The following is a 16,603-nucleotide window of genomic DNA, read 5'->3' as shown; positions in this document are numbered from 1 at the left end:
GGTCAAAGCACAGAACTGGGAATCAGGAGACTTGGACTCCACTCCTAGCTCTGTCACAGACTTTCTGTGTGACCTCAGCCAAGTCACTGAACCTCTCTCTGCTTTAGATTTCCCATCTGTCAAATGTTGGAAGGCATGATCACCAGAAGCTCGAGACCCGATTCCAGGTCTCGAATTGGCCAAAATGACCCACAAGTGGCAAATTATGGATAGTTTCAATACCTGGAGCTTAGGTAGGCCCTTTGGAACATAAAGACAACCCTTGGAATAGAGGAGGCCATATTGTAGTCAGAACTCAGAGTCAGGTTGGATACCCATATCACTCAGGGTCTGGCAGATCTGGGTTACGAACGGGTCATCGGGGAGCAGATGGAGAATGTCAGACTGCTGACAATCATCCTGTTCACAAAGTTGGATGTCTTGAGCATGGTGGCAGAGGGCTCTTTGACAGGTTGAGGTATTTGTCTTTGTGGGATAGAACAGCCACCGTCCTGTTTCTTATCCCTTACAACAAAACTGAAGTGAGCAAAGAAGAGGAACCAGTGGATCTGATGCTGGTTAAGGCATCTGACAGTCTGTAGTATTCCAGGTTCTTATAATCCGTCAGGAATCAGGCTCTGTCTAGGAGGAGGCCAAACCTTAATAGCCAGTAGCTCCTTGTCTCAAATATCATAATTTTTCTCCACTGAGGTTAACTTCCAAGAGTAGGAAGCACCGGGATAGAGTTGGTTGTAAGGGGCCCCTCGTGTTGAGATAATAATGCACCTATGGCAAAGTTAAAGGCATTGGCCTTGATTGTAAATGGTTGGGTGGTCTGGGTGACTCAGGCTAGGTGCCGGGATGAATGCCCTCTTCAGTCAGTCAAAGGCTGACTGAGCCTCTGTGGAGCAGGCGAACTGCCCCCCCCCCCCTTTCGCAGGACTGCCATTATGGGTGCAGGCAGGCTGGAGAATGCTTTAACAAATCACCTGTAGAAATCGGTGAACCCTGGGTTTTAAAATCTGTCCCTTCCTTGGTTCTATGCTGGGTCCTTCCTGATCCCAGACCCTTGGGATTCGCTGTGCCCTGTGCTACACTTGGGCACAACATTGATGCCTACAGCTGACTAAAGACCACGGTTTTCTTCTCTTCTGTAGGGACTAGGGATATTTCTAACTGTTACGAGGCGAACCAGCCCTGAGGGCCTGCCTGAGCTCAGGTCTTGGCAGAGTAAATAAAAACCCAGACTCTTCTTGTTCACCTTTAGCCTACAGAAACTGTTTATTTGCTGAAGCTTTATTTTTAATCACAGGCTGCTTTTGCCAAGAAAAAGTGACTTCATTCTAGTACAGAGGTGGGCAAACTATGGCCCGCGGGCAAACCGTCCTGCTGTTCCCGCTCCCCCACAGCCACGCTGCTGTGCGGGCAGCACAGCTGGCTCTGGCCGGCATGGCTGCGAGCTCCTGCTGCTCTGAGTGGCATGGTAAGGGGGCAGGGAGCGGCGGGGGGGGTGTTGGATAAGGGGTGGAGGGCTCGGGGGGGCAGTTAGAAAATGGAGCAGGGGGTGGAGGTTGGATGGGGCGGAGGTTTGGGAGGTGGTGGTCAGGGAACAGGGGGCGGTTGGCTAGGCGTGGGAGTCCTGGGGAGCCTGTCAGGGGGAAGGGGTGTGGATAGGGGTCAGGGAACAGGGGGGATTGGATGGGGATGGGGTCCTGAGGGGGGGGGCACGGTTTGGGGCATGGGGTCCCAGGAGGGGGCAGTCAGGGGACAAGGAGCAGGGGGGGTTAGGGGTTCTGAGGGGGAAGTCAGGGGTGTGGGAAGTGGGAGGGGGCCAGGCTGTTTGGGGAGGCACAGCCTTCCCTACCCGGCCCTCCGTATAATTTCGCACCCCGATGTGGTCCTTGGGCCAAAAAGTTTGCGCACCCCTGTCCTAGTAGAACTTCAGGGAATAGCCATTATCTATGTAACATTGGGGTGAGCGTGGCAGTTTTTTGCTATTTTTTATTGTTTATTTTGTAATCCATCCTTCCTGCCAGGTATCAATCAGGGCTTGGTGTAGTGGTGGTACTCTGCCAAAGCTCTGCTCCAAAATCAGCGTATCTGAATGTTTCTTCTAAAATGATCCATGTTGTATATGTTGTTGTATTAGACTTCAGAGTTAACACCTCATTGAGACAAATGGGGACAGCCTGTACCTTGCTTAGAGCTCTTGTTTCTATGTTCACAGTCAACAGGACACTTCTTGACTGGTTCATAACTGGATGATCTTTGCAACCACGGGGCTAGGGATTTTAGTTTTTAAACGAAAGTTGCAAGTGTGAAGGAGCCACTAGAGAGGTGGTGGCACAACATTCTTTCAAGTGCATGGAGCAGACTAACTGCTCTCTGGCCAGGACATGCACATGTTATTTCTCTAGCACGCCCAGCCCCTGCCAGTTAGTCACCTCCCCCAGACCTGAACACTGATTGCCCATGTGTGTCAGCATGTTGGGCTGTTGCTAGACTAGTGAGCTGTACTAAGAACTCTCGCTCTCTCAAACTAATTAGAACCAAGATTAACAAGGTTGTGAATGGGAGTGAGCCTGAATGTGCTCAGATTCTGTTAGCATTCAGCTCCAGCTCTAAACTGTGGGTCTTGGGCCCATCGTTAGCTGATCTGTTTTACTTAATGCCTTCAGTAATTCCAGCAGGGATTTATTATCCTCCCTGTTTGTGAGGAGTAAAATCAAAACAAAAACCCAACCGAAAACATCACACAGCGTGTAGAGAAAATTGTTAGTCCTTTTACAGCAATCATATATTGTAGCTGTGATGAGATTTTCCTCATTTAATAAAAAGACTGTATGAAACTAAACCACATTCCTGGGTTTTGTGTCCTCTTTGTGAACAGGTTGAAGACAGCAGTAGCAGGTGGCATCTGTGCTGATCCTGGGATAAGAACGCTGGCTGGCTGACAGTGACCCTCTTTGCCTCTTTAAGTACCACACCAACAAATGCTGAGCACTCAACCTTAGTGAAAGAGCTGTACTTGAATTTTCCTTTCAGCCTTCCGGTGAAAGCAGAGCTGGGTCACTTTTATATCTGGTATGCTGCATTTTAATATTTGTTCTTATATGTTATATGTCTAGAAGCCTTCACTGAAATTGGAGTCCCATTGTGCTACACATCGTATAAGTAGTTACGAGATGGCCCCGGAACTGAAGAGCTTACAGTCTAAATAGACAAAAACTGTGGGAGGGAGTGGAGGCACGGAGAAGTGAAGTGACTTGCTTACGGTCACACAGGTCAGTGAAAGTGCTAGGAAGAGAATTGCCTTCTCTTGACTCCCAGTCCAGTTACACCACACTCCCATGCTACCAGGCTTCTACCTTAACTCACAATGCGCACAAATTTTTATGCTGGCACTTGCATTTGCCATGTTGGATGCTGATAGCCCTTGGATGGTTGCAACCAGGGTTTGACACTCATAGTGCAGTGAATGGAGTAAAGGGCAGAGGGGGAGTTGTGCTCTCACTGAAGTCAATGGTGCAGCTTTCATTGACTTCAGTGGGAGTAAAGCTTAGGTCAACACTTGAGTGCTTTTGAGCATACCTTCCTTGAGGAGGTACTCCTCTCAAACCAGTGAGCTGAGAGAACGTACATCACCGGAAGACTGGGATTGTCAGTTTTCTCATGGTATAAGGGCTTCATGTCTACTCCTTGCAGGTCACGGTCTCTAACCCTAAAACCCCACCATTCTGATCATTGTTTTTAATCAGTTTGATTCTGATATGGTCTTTATCAGTCACTAATCGTGCTGGAAACTGGCATCTACCTTGGCAAGACTGATAGAAAAACTCTATTTTTATTTTAATAATGAAAGTTTAGCTTCTGAAGAAGATAGCAACAGAGGGTCCTGTGGCACCTTTGAGACTAACAACGGTGCCACAGGACCCTCTGTTGCTTTTTACAGATTCAGACTAACACGGCTACCCCTCTGATACTTGAAGAAGATAGAAGTCCTAGAAAGTTGGGGTTTCTGTACGGAGACTTATAGCAGGCTATGAAGCTTTATATCTACAGGGCACCAGTTTGAATCCAGCCTGAATTGGTAATGTCTGAACATCATTAGCACCTGACAGCTGTTTGGGTGCCTCTGGGACACGAGTTAGTGGTCTCACTCCAGTCCAGAATGTACAACTGTTGGTGGCAGATACAACTACTGGCTAGACACTGAATGGGTGGGGAGACTGAATGACATTCTGATTTCTAGAGCTGGCCTCTCCCCAGCAACGTGGAGATGCCGATGCTGCACTTTTTTTTGGGGTAAGCAGAAATACTTTATTCTCTAGTACTCTCAAACTAATACCTTTCAGCTTCACATTAGAATAACTGCTTTCTTCTGCCCGTCCTGGCCAGTTTTGTGACAGGCAGCAAGCTCCCTTGCCATACCTTCGGCTTCTTTCAACATAGTCTCTTCCCCTACTCCTTCCATATCAGCTCTACCTACGCATTCTTTAATCTAACTGTATTTGCTACACCTCATCCCAGTGAACTCCTGAATAAGGACGGAGCCAGAGTTTCCTGAAGATATTAAATGAGGTTTACTTGCATCTAACAGTCACCTCCGCGGCAGGCTGTTGCTAAGTTCTGTTACACTAGGGTTAGTTCATTATTTCTAGCAAATGCTGGGAAGATGCTCACACATCTGGCTGGAAGAGAAGCCCATTAGACTTACAAGCTTTTAGAGAATCTTGTGAATGTTGGAAGGAAAGATTTAAGGAGGAGTTGCATCTACACTGACTTGCATTAAATGTTCATGGCTTGTTTCTTTCTCTTGCAGATTGCGATCTTCCATTCTGTCACTTGGCAGCACACAATGCCTACAGGCTTGGACAGATGACTTCAGAGGTTATAGCAGATGTGCACCTGATTGAGCAGTGCTATGGGCTAGGAGAGGATATTGGCCTGTTTTCAAACAAAACCTATGCTAAACTGAGGTCTGCTGTGGTAGAATCAGAATTCACTTGGTGCTAGTCATAGGTGACTACTGGTTATTGAGATACACGAGGCTGTTCCCTCACTTTAAGACCACTATATGTTATTTCCTTGAGGATATTGGCACAATTTCCCATTCAGGAATACAGTAAGGAAAATGAGCCTGCCTAATTCACTAGGCACCAACCTGTCTACTTACCATAAATATATTTATTTGCAATCTACATCAGACAATAAGAAAGGGTAGTGAAAGGTCAGTAAACAAAGAGCTTTGTATTCCTTCATTCAATAGCGCAGTGCATTAGTGAGTGAACTCCTGCTGTATTGATTTGACTGCTCCGGGCCAGTGGATTAATGCAGCGTCATCCAGTGCTACTAGAGGACATCCCAATTCCACTGACTTCAAAACCAGTAACTACAGCCATTCCAGTGCAGGTCAGCAGTGGAATTCTTCACTCCTCCACAATGCAAGTACACTGAAAATTGATGTCACTTCATCTATAATTAAGGTTTGGCACATATGCACAGCTGCCATTCATACACTGCGCAAGGCTTAAGGGAACAGCAGTCCATTTCAATATATTAAAGAACACTACCATCCATTTATATATGGGGGGCAGGGGGGATCAAGCTTCAGTCCGTATCCACTCAGACCTCAGTGACTTTGTTCTAAGGGGAGTTCTGCATGTGCAAGAATTGTAAGACAAAAGTCCAATAGTGGTTATGTTTATTTGATTGAAGTAGAAAAAATTATTCAACTATACAGGCGGAAGACTGATTGTTCCTATCTGTTGATATGAACAATACAGCCCACCGCAAGGGTTTCTCTCGTCCCTTTTTGCACTTGCTCATTTTAGTCGATGCACCTTCTTGCCAAAAAAGTAATTCTTAGAGAAAGGAGAATGCTTTACTAAAACCAAAAAAGTAGGAGTCCCAGCCTTTACAAAGTACCTGCAATGAACACAAAAAAGTCATTCATCATCCTCATTTCTACCCTAATATTACACAGAGTGAAAGCTTTGGCCCCACTTCAACAATTAAAAAAAACTGGCTTCATGGGGGCTGATGACAAGAATTTTTTGGCTGAATTAGCAGCGCCTGTTCTATTGATGTCTGTGCACGTATGAGGAGAGTGGTTTATGAATCAATTCCTCTCCCCACAACTTTTCTAATTAAAATTAAGATAGCATTGTCACCCTGAATGTCACATTCATCCTGCCAATTTAAGGCTGCAATAGGCCAGGTTAGTGGCAAGGATTATGCGTGCTGCTGAGTTTTCTGGAATGATAGTAAAGATACAGTCCTGAGCAGGAAGATTCCAGGGCTGAGTTTTTACTGGTGACTTTGCAGCGAGATCTCTAGCTGGAAAAGAAGTGGTACGCTGACTCAGCACAGTGTATGTGGGGAGGGAAGGAATAGAGGATAGATTCTTTTTTAAATCTAAAGGCACATGCTATTTTTTGTTATTTTACACTGCAGGTTAGGTCAGCCTGTCAGCTTCTTAGGAGCTGAAGTCAGTTTCTTTATCAGCATGGGGTTATTCTGGATCTCACAGGCACACTGGGCTGTCAGCTGTGGGCTGCTCATGTAGATACAACCATTTCTAAACAGTACCAGGCAATTGATCCCTTCAATACATTCAGTCCACTGAGTTCCATGCACTTGATTTTTTTCAGTGTTAGGAAACTGTATTAATAGCTGTGTGTGTGTGTGTGAGTGAAAACAGCAGAGCAATGACAGTGCAATTTTCATGTAACCCACTGAGGTGTTAAGTAAAATGGCACAGAGGTAACTTTCTGCTGTTTCTGCTCTTCCAAACACACACACATTACGGATGCAGACTAGCGCGCTCTCCCTCTCGTGTGGTTTATTCCCCCCTTTGCTTACGGATACCAAAAGTCTGACTGGGAAGTGTGATTTGTTTTTTAAAAAGCCATTTAACCCCGTAGAGGAGGCACCTGAATTTTACATGGAGAGTGTGACTACTTCTTCTCACACTACAGATGAACGAACAAAATGCTGTTCCAGGCCACTCGCTCACCTTTGGTGCTGCAGCACTTGTAGCAGTGTGTTTTCTGTGTTCAGCTGGTACATTTCTTCTCTTGCTTCATCTTCAAAATAAAGCTGGGTAAAATTTGGTATAAGATGAATATTTAAGATACCTCTGGCTTGCCTACAGGTCTACCAGGGACACTAGCTAAAAGCCTGCTGAAAGATTTGTCATGATCACACACATGGCCATACAACAGAGCATCTGCATGTGTGTCCTCTAGTCTCTAAAATGGATGTACCACTAAGGGCTCTTAGAGCTTCATCTACCTAAAAGAGACTAGTAGGGGGTGGGGGGAAAAAATCCAGAGCTGTAGAAACCGTTCCACAGCTTGTTTTGTATAGATTGCAGGCTTGTATTTATTTACTATCTACATGGCTTTCCCTATATAAACCAATATATATTTGATCTGTTATGACTGCTCTTGCCTAAGACTGTCTCCAGCCAAACAACAGTTGCATTAAGAAGGTGAAGTGCTCTGCCTGTCAATGAAGTGATGGGGTTATGGGAATCAAAGCTTTGGGACCACTTTTTAAAAACAGGCTAAATTCATCCACGGTGTCACTTCATTACAGTTACCCAAGGAATAAATTTAGCCTATTTTGTTTAAGAATCATAATTACAGCAGCTATGTCTAAAACAAAACTTAGCCCAACATATTTAAGCCCCTTAGATTGCATATGCTTGTTGGCAGTTATCAACAAAATGTCCATCCTGATAAAGTAGTGCCTGAGGAATTATCATGCTTTCAGAAAGGACTGCTCAGTGCACCAAGGGCCATCAATGCTGCCTGGGGATATGAAACTGTAGTGGGAAATAACTATCCCACATACTTGTATGCGAGTAATTCATGTTGGAATATACTGAAAACTACCGGGTGAAGTCACAACCTAATTAAATTCTAAATGGTTAATCTCATCAAGTCTCCATACGTAATAGCATCCAACTCAGAGCTAGGCTACTTAATTCTAACAATTACCCCTCTGCTCTTCTACCAGGTATTAGTGTACACATTATTTTGAACACTTTTCACTAAATTATGGATTAAAAAGTTATTAGGTTAACAACCTCCTGGTCTAATTCTTGCTTATTACATACATGGGAATCCAGGCAATAAAATATCTCATAATAAAAATATAAATCGAGAGAGAGAAGAATTTTCACATTCTTAATTTAAACAGTATTGTGTATTCTAACAGCTACAATAAATTTAGCCTGGAAATGTATGAATGAATGTGTGGCCCGCACCCTCACAAATGTAAACAAAAACGTTATATATATATTTTATATACTTAGTAAGCTGCTTATGAGAAACTAATTAAAAAAACAACGTACATCTGAAATATAAAATAGAAGAAAGGTCAAATTTCCTACCTCTAGATTGCTGGGATGATATTTTCTTTCCGAATCCCAAGGAGGTAACTCAGCAAACATCACCAGTATATGATCAATAAATCTAAAAGCCAAAGTGGATCTTGTTATGATCCTATTCACAGCATTATACAGCATTCAGTAGCTACTATAAGCTATGCTAATAAATCTACTAGTTCAACTTCTCTAATTCATACATTTAAATATGAATGATGGCAAAGATTACAGAAGTAAGCAGGTTAAACAATAGTTTAAAGACTACCGTAATTATCTGATTATGTTCAGGCCAATGTAAGTTTCAGAAACATACTCTTCACATACTGAAGTTTATACTTTGCTTTAAACACATACTTTCATTAACAACCTTCACAGTGAAGCAAAAACTGTTACCATTAATGTTACCAAGGTGACCATTAATCTTTGATTTCAGCCTTTTCAGGGATACTGCCAAGCAGGGCCGGCTTTAGGCCAATTCCACCAATTCCCCCGAATCGGGCCCCGCGCCTAAGAGGGCCCACACCCAGTGGCAGGGCCGCCGGGGGGGAGGGGAGAAAGAAGTGGCCGAGAATCCCTTCCCTGGCTAAAGGCTCCTTTTTAATTTTGACTCACCCGGTGGCGCTCCAGTTCTTCGGCGGCACTTCAGCGGCGGGTCCTTCACTCGCTCCGGATCTTCGGCAGCACTTCGGCAGCAGGTCCTTCAGTGCCGCCGAAGACCCGGAGCGAGTGAAGGACACACCGCCGAAGACTAGGAGCGCCCACGTGTTTTTTTACGTGGGTTTTTTTTTTAGTCATCCCTGCCGGGCCCCATCGAAACTGTTCGAATCGGGCCCCGCACTTCCTAAAGCCGGCCCTGCTGCCAAGATAAATGTTGTATATTTATTTAAAATCGATTTTCCCTCTCTGTGTTTCTAACAATGCCTTAGATTAGAACGAAAAACTTTTAAAATCTAATTTACATGTCACTGTTTATGCCGCCTGTTTACTTTTTGCACTTCAGTGATCTCACATAGCGAAACTGCTCTGGTTTGTCATATTCACTTCTTGGATCTTGAACACAGCACAATGCTCTTGCTTTCCAACATTAGGACAACATTAAAACTCCTTGTCTAACCATCTGCACTGTGATTTAAAAAAAAATAATCTATTTATATTACGTTTGGTTAATACATATGCCACCATTTATGTTATGAATTATGTTACGAATTTCAAGTTCATTAACTTGTAACCCTGCAGGGCTATAAACTAAAGCTCATACCAAGAGAAGGGGAGTTTCCCCCTTTCCAATGTGATGCAGCACTCACTTCTAGCCTTGAGTTAACAGGACAATATCAGGTCTCTAAGAGCTATTTTAGGTCATTTTTGGAGGTGTTTTATATTTATCAGCTTTAACTTCTCTCTTCCTTTGAGACCTGCACAACTGGACTCCTGATACCTAAGGCACCTGGTGGCTTCAAAACACTGTCCTGATTAATTCCTAAATAGTTTTCTTGTAACATATGTGGTGATAGATGCTTGAGATAACCTGTCACCTTTTACATGACTATCATTAGATATTCCACACTCCTCCCCACTATGAATTCATAAAATCTAGATTTTGGCCCTGAACTACTTTGGAAGTCTGGTATTATTTCTGCAATGAAACAGAATATCTGATATAATCATTATTTCACATGAAGTAGAAATCACCTGGAGTCCTCGTGAAAAGCTGAGATGAAATCTGTTTGCCCATATTCAGGATACAGGAAGAGCACAGGCCAGTTTAGATTGCCATTATCATCTAAGTAGACCTTTGTGCCCGTGGCACTGTCAGAATTCAGTCCATTTAAGGACATCTCAGCGAGATCATCTGATATTTCATCTTCCTCCGTAGAGGCTTCTAGAAACAGCTTGATATTCCTTTCCTACATTGAAAGAATCAATTTGAGAACATGACCTAAAAATCAAAGTTTAGTCACTTGAATATCTACATATGAAGAACAACTTTTCAAAAAGACAACTTTTAAAAGAGAATCCTAAACACATCTTAGGCCCATACCTTTATAGCAGTGAGTAAGATCTCCTTTTGAGACTGTTCCTTCTTCTCCTTCAGTTTTGCTTTCCTTATATCCCGCTGTTCAGCTCGCTGCATGTAAGACAAGTTTGCATCACAATCATGTGAAATAAGTCAACATCTCTCATTACTCTATTTTACTGAAAAACTACAAAACTAATTTGGGTCACCAGAAAAATTATGGTCCCTCTCACTGCATCTCTTTACAGTGACATGGCTAGGAATCACCATTCAATTCCACTTCATGGAAATGCCAAGTGATTTTTTTTTTTAGTTTTTTACTCACACTTCGTCCGTTTATAGCACTTTCTTCCAAGCTCAAAAGCTCTCTACAACCATTAATTAAAACTCTGACATCCCCTGTGAGGCAGACAAATATTGTTATCCCCATTTAACAGAAGGTTAAAGAAGGTAAAATTATGCTAATTCCATGCCCAAGATAACACAACGATCATTGAGAGACAAAAATGAACCCTGGACTCTGGGGACCTAAGTCCCTTGCTCTAACCAGCAGACTATACCTTTCAGATATGGGAGGAGGCATTCTCATTCTGTGAAAATAGTAGGGAATACCTGGCTAATTTCTGTCAATCATGATTTAAGAGGTCTTTTTCTTTCCCTACAAAACCAAAGCCATAATAAGCAGTCTGGTCTCCAATATGGCACCATGTCCCTTGTTAGTTACAGTGATGCTGGCTCCACTAGCTGTAAAATTGGATGCACTGAATTTGGACAAGACCGATAATCAAATGTTAAAGATTGGAAGAGACCCATTAGGTCATCCAATCAATCTTCCACGATCTTTAGATCCTGCTGGACAAAAACTGTAGCACCCTCTGGAAAAAAAAAAAGATAATTAGCATTTATACGTGCCTTCCATCTGAGGATCCCAAAGTGCTTCCCAAACATGTGGTGGGGTAACGGACTAACAGTTTGATCTGGCATGGTAAATCCTATATTGCCATGGGCAGGTTTTGTTTTGGTTTTTACCTTTAATTTGTCAGCTTTGGCTCTCGTTTCCACAAGTTTCTTCTCCGTCGAATCGATCCTCAGACCCTCCTCACACCATGCCATTGCTTCAGGGAAATTCTTTAACTCCAAATGACACAAAGCTCCTGAAAGAAATTTTTAAAATTCTGACACAGGACCAGTGTATAAATCTATTTATACTAGGGGTGGGCAAACTTTTTGGCATGGGGACCACATCTGGGTACGGAAATTGTATGGCGGGCCATGAATGCTCACGAAATTAACAATTCAGAGATATTCAAATAAACTTTATTAAATAAAGATACAGTTTAGTGGAAATAAACATAAAACCTTACGTACTATTATGAATATACCATCATACCAATGTATTACAACAATGAAACAGAACTTACCCCCTTTCCACGCCCTCTCTCTCTAGCCTGGATTTGTTGGGCGTAAGCTTTCAGTCATCGAGACTCATTGAGATTCACCAGCCCCCTCCTCCCACGTAGATCCCAACAGCCCACAATTTTGAAAACCGCCACTGAGCACTCCCTGGCTAACTACTCTTTCTTTTATCCTCAACAATGGAAAATTAACACTACTAAAACATCAGAGTCACCTAAGCCAACAAGTAGCAGGCATGTGGGCTTGCACATTCCAGGCTCTGATGGCACATGAGGCGTGTTTAGGTTGTGCGGCCGGAGTAACATGCGTGCCCTCACGCCAATCACGTAGGTCCAGAACATGCGGGAGCCTCCGACCCCGCTCCCCGGCTGAAGTGCCAGAGCGGGGCAAGCGCTGGAGTGGAGCAATGGAGCTCGAGGGCCGGATTAAAAGGTCTGACGGGCTGGATGCGGCCCGCGGGCCGCAGTTTGCCCAACCCTGATTTATACGAAGAGTAGTCTATATTCCCCTCAATATAAACAAGCACAATTATGAGGTTTAATGACTTCATTGGGGCTATTTAAAGTAGCAAACACCAGGCCTGCTAGCTTGCTTTCACAGGATCAGGCTCAATGATAGGATTTCAGCAGGGGTAGCAAGGAGATAAGTGAAACAGACGTTTCTGAACATTGGCCAAATTCTCCACAGTGTAACTGCACTGAAATCAATGGAGTTCTATGTCTTTGCAACAACTTTAAATTTAAATTGCAGCATACCTTTTGGAGCTTTACTTTATTAAAGATTTAAGATCGGTCTCTTCTAGGAAGAGATCCTGAAGACTGAAGTAACAGAAATGGGATGAAATTCAATAGTACAAAGTACAAGGTCATTCACTTCGGGTCTAATAAGAATAATTCCTGCTAAGGGGTTCATCAGTTGGAAGCAACAGACGAGGAGAGAGACCTGGGCGTGTTGATTGATCAAAGATGACTCGGAGTCATCAATGTGATGCGCTGTGAAAAATGCAATCCCAGGATGTATCAGGAGAGGCACTTCCAGTTGAGATAGAGAAATATTCAATGCCGTGTACAAGGCACTGGTAAGACCTCATCTGGAACACTGTGTACACTTCTGGTCACCCATGTTCAAAGAAAGATTAATTTAAAATGGAACAGGTGCAGAGAAGAGCTTCTAGGATGATCTGGGGAAGGGAGGGCCTATCTTCTGAGCGGAGACTGGAAGAGATTCAACCTAGCAAACAGAAGGCTGAGAAGGTATATGATTCCCCTCTATAAATACATTGGGGGGCAAAGAGCTATTTAAGCTAAAAGACAATGTTGACACAAGAACAAATGCATATAAACTGGCCATGAACAAATTCAGGCTGGAAATCAGAAGAAGGTGTCTCACCACCAGGAATGAGGTTCTGGAACAGCCTACCTATAGGAGTTGTGGGGGCAAACAACTTAAAACTAATTGAGACACAGCAGGACAAATTTATGAGTGGGATAGTATGACAGGGAGAATACAGTGATAGTCGGTAATGCACTTCTGCTTATCAGACATTCAAGGTAGATAAACAAAACTATATTATAAAATGGAAACAAACTAGCTAACTTATAAAAAGTACATTTAGTCAAACATAATAAAAAAATGGGAGTCTACCGATAAGAACAGTATGTAACAAATTATCCTTACATAGCATTTTGAAGCCTGGTCTTTTGATTACTTAACTTAAACACCAATGATCATTGTGTTATTTTACACAGAGTAAAATACTCCTTGAACACAATATAGTTTTGCAAAATAAAGTGACCTCCCTTAATTAATCTGGGTTTAGCATTTCGAAATTACCTTTGAACTTCAAAATACTGGCATACTATCCATTTGTTTTTAAAATCTTACCTCTTATTATTGCTTTGAGATGGTTGGGTTTTAGCTTTCTTGCAGCGATCACATCACTGAGAGCAGAACGGTAGTTGCCTATATAAAGCAAAACCTGGGTCAGAACATTTCACATGAACAACTTCTAAAATCCAAGTAGACTTGAGGGCAAGAGAAATCATTAGGCTGAGCCACAGGACAATGCATATTCTATGACCACAAGACAGGTACAGATGGAGGTTGCACATTAATGACAATAGAAATAAATGATTGGGGTAAATCTGGTACCCAGAAGAGTGAAGGATGGATAACAGGAGCTAGGACAGACAATGCACAAACTGCTACATTTAACATACAACAGATTGTCCTCAATATTTATAACTTCCTTGTTTTGTTGCAAGGATCTCTCTGGGACCTATGAAAATACACAGGCCTACCCAAAATCTGATGCACATGTATAGTTATCTGTCTCCTTATCTCTTCACTATAGAACCAGAGTTTTATCACTGTCCTTTCCTCCCAGCACCCAACCCCTGACCCAGGTTCCCAGTGTTACTGCCAAGCCCGGACCATCATCAAACCACCTCTAGGAATTAGCCCAGAAAAGCCCAGCATCAACCTGTTCGCTTCACACTCCCCCCCAAAGCACTTTGCTTTGGCCACAAGTTTTAAATTTAGCAATGTGCAAAACAGAAGCTCCAAGATTTGACCCCTGCAAAAAGAGTTAGAGAGATGGCCCCTTATGTTGAACAATCTGCTCGACCTTGTATTTAGCTGTGACTCTCTGAGTACCATTCCCAGACCTGAGGAAGAGCTCTGTGTAGCTCGAAAGCTTCTCTCTCACCAAGAGAAGCTGGTCCATTAAAATATATTACCTTGCTCACCTTGCGTCTCTCAGAGCCACAGGGACACTTCATGATTGTCTGAAAATCTTTTGAAAGTTTGTAACAGTGAAAGCACATGACATAAATAGGCAAAGCAATTTAGTCATTTTTGGTTACACAGAATCTACATCAGACATAAAATGCAACATAGGACATTACCCAGATAAAACTGTGCTGCAGCTCGGTTAGTATAAAGCACAGCATTCAAATCTTGGTCACTGCATTTCTTTTTTAACCCTTCAGAATATGAGATTACAGCTTTCTTGTAGTTCTTTTCCTTGAAGTATTCATTCCCCTCATTCTTATAGGTGTTTGCTTGCTCTGCAAAGACAAACAAAACACCTTTCATTGTACAATGCAATCAGTAGATCACCCCTGCCTATAACCTTAGCATACCTAAAAATTCAAACACCCCTTAGATACCCAATGCCCACTCACAGAAAAGCACCATACCCACCTACAATTAAATCCTCAAATCCCAAGGATAATTCCAAAGAGCAGTAGCACAATACCAGAATGGTGTGAAAGCAAAGATTTAAATGTCCATGAAATTATGAAATACCTTCAGGAGATCGATCCTCATCAAAAATGATTGACTGAAGGCATGCCAAATCAGGATTCTGTTCAGGATCAATTTCAGCAGGGGATTTCTTCATAAACATGGGGATCTTGTCAAATTCCTATTAATAACAGCCAGGGTGGAAGACACAATCATAGAATTGGAATTAAGTCCACATTTTGGAAATCGTTAAGTCCTTATGAATATGGCCTTGCAAAATATTCTCTTCAAGCACATCAACCCAGTCAGGGCACAGGTAGCCTAGTAATACATTGAAGGAACGGAAGAAGCCATTCAGAGCTCACCCACATCTCTCTGGGAGCAAGAGCCCTTCATCTGAAGGAAAGATGAGTTTCTCTGTCAGCATTTCAATGGGACAGTTCATATCCCACACAAGATTTTTTTCTCCCCAACATTTCTTGTTCAGCTTGCAAAGGATAGGATAGCTCAGTGGTTTGAGCATTGGCCTGCTAAACCCAGGATTGTGAGTTCAGTCCTTGAGGGGGCCACTTAGGGATCTGGGGCAAAATCAGTACTCGGTCCTGCTAGTGAAGGCAGGGGGCTGGACTTGATGACCTTTCAAGGTCCCTTCCAGTTCTAGGAAATAGGATAGCTCCATTAATTTATTTATTTGTCCCAGCATTAGGCTCACAAACTTTGGTGCCATTTCTGCCTCTTCATTAGGGGAGATCCACACTATTCTCCACCGCCCAAAACGATCTGACAACCGCATTCAGAGAGAGACACACACACACCTCCCACCTCTGTCAGACCATCACAATCCCTCTCCAAAAGACAGGAGACCCCTCCCTGGCCCAGGCAGGACACCCGACCAATACAGCACTTCGCACACCTCCCTCACTAGGGACAGCTCCTTCCCCACCACCAGATCCCTCTGCCCCAAGCTCTACCGACGGGACCCCCTGCCCCAAACACCCCCCCCAGCTGCAGGGATGGCCCCTCCCCCCATCGCTAGCAATCAGACCCCCCTACTGTCCCCAACACCAACCTCCATCTCTAGGGCCGCCTCCCTCTCCCGCCCGCCCCAGTGCTCTAGGGACGAGACCCCCAACACCCCCGGCCCGCACCTGCTCCCAGCTCTCCGGGTTGAAGCCCCCGGCGTAGCGCTGGGTTTGGGGTTTGTCGAGGAAGGAGGCCAGCCCGGCCTCCTCCGCCTGTCCCGCGGCCGCCTCCATCGCCGCCCGCCCCGCCGCTCGCTCCCTCCTTCCTGCCGTGCAGCCGCCGCCGCTTCCCCCGTGGCCCGGCCCGGCGCCCTCCGTTCCGCCCCAGCCCCAGCCCCGGGGCGGCGCTTCCACTAGGGCCTTGGCCAGCTGTCCCCGGGCACGGGACAGCCCCTTCCCCACAGCCTGGGGATCAGGGACAGCTCCTCCTCCTGCCCCATACAAACCCCGGGACAGCCCCCTCCCCACAGCCTGGGGATCAGGGACAGCTCCCCACACCGTGTACAAACCCAGGGACAGCTTCCACGCAGG

At 44.2% G+C, this 16,603-nt stretch overlaps 1 protein-coding gene and 1 long non-coding RNA gene across 2 annotated transcripts; one reads left to right on the top strand and one right to left on the bottom strand.

Annotated features, from left to right (window-relative positions):
* The first annotated feature begins 1,328 nt into the window (after positions 1-1,328).
* Positions 1,329-4,999, top strand: LOC117881793. Its single transcript, XR_004646865.1, has 4 exons — positions 1,329-1,462; positions 2,870-3,063; positions 4,042-4,284; positions 4,802-4,999. It is a non-coding gene; the product is annotated as an uncharacterized LOC117881793 (long non-coding RNA).
* A 667-nt stretch (positions 5,000-5,666) lies between these two features.
* TTC4 (tetratricopeptide repeat domain 4) lies at positions 5,667-16,331 on the bottom strand. Its single transcript, XM_034779491.1, has 10 exons — positions 16,199-16,331; positions 15,114-15,231; positions 14,711-14,872; positions 13,689-13,766; positions 11,418-11,542; positions 10,413-10,499; positions 10,064-10,278; positions 8,381-8,462; positions 6,998-7,080; positions 5,667-5,907 (listed from the first exon to the last, which is right to left on the bottom strand). The coding sequence occupies exons 1-10, from the start codon at positions 16,304-16,306 to the stop codon at positions 5,805-5,807; spliced, it is 1,161 nt and encodes a 386-aa protein (XP_034635382.1). The 5' UTR covers positions 16,307-16,331; the 3' UTR covers positions 5,667-5,804.
* Positions 16,332-16,603: the final 272 nt, after the last annotated feature.

This window comes from Trachemys scripta, chromosome 8 (assembly GCF_013100865.1).
Source record: "Trachemys scripta elegans isolate TJP31775 chromosome 8, CAS_Tse_1.0, whole genome shotgun sequence".
Lineage (NCBI taxonomy): Eukaryota > Metazoa > Chordata > Testudines > Emydidae > Trachemys > Trachemys scripta.
This window is presented reverse-complemented; position numbering and strand designations above follow the sequence as displayed.

Bases quoted from the DNA above. Each gene is read 5' to 3' on its own strand.
- TTC4 (XM_034779491.1), bottom strand. From the start codon at position 16,306: ATGGAGGCGGCCGCGGGACAGGCGGAGGAGGCCGGGCTGGCCTCCTTC. The intron at 15,232-16,198 runs GTGCGGGCCGGG...TGTTATTAATAG, and splicing joins ACCCGGAGAGCTGGGAGCAG to GAATTTGACAAGATCCCCAT. The intron at 8,463-10,063 runs GTGATTTCTACT...TTTGGCTTTTAG, and splicing joins GCTTTTCACGAGGACTCCAG to ATTTATTGATCATATACTGG.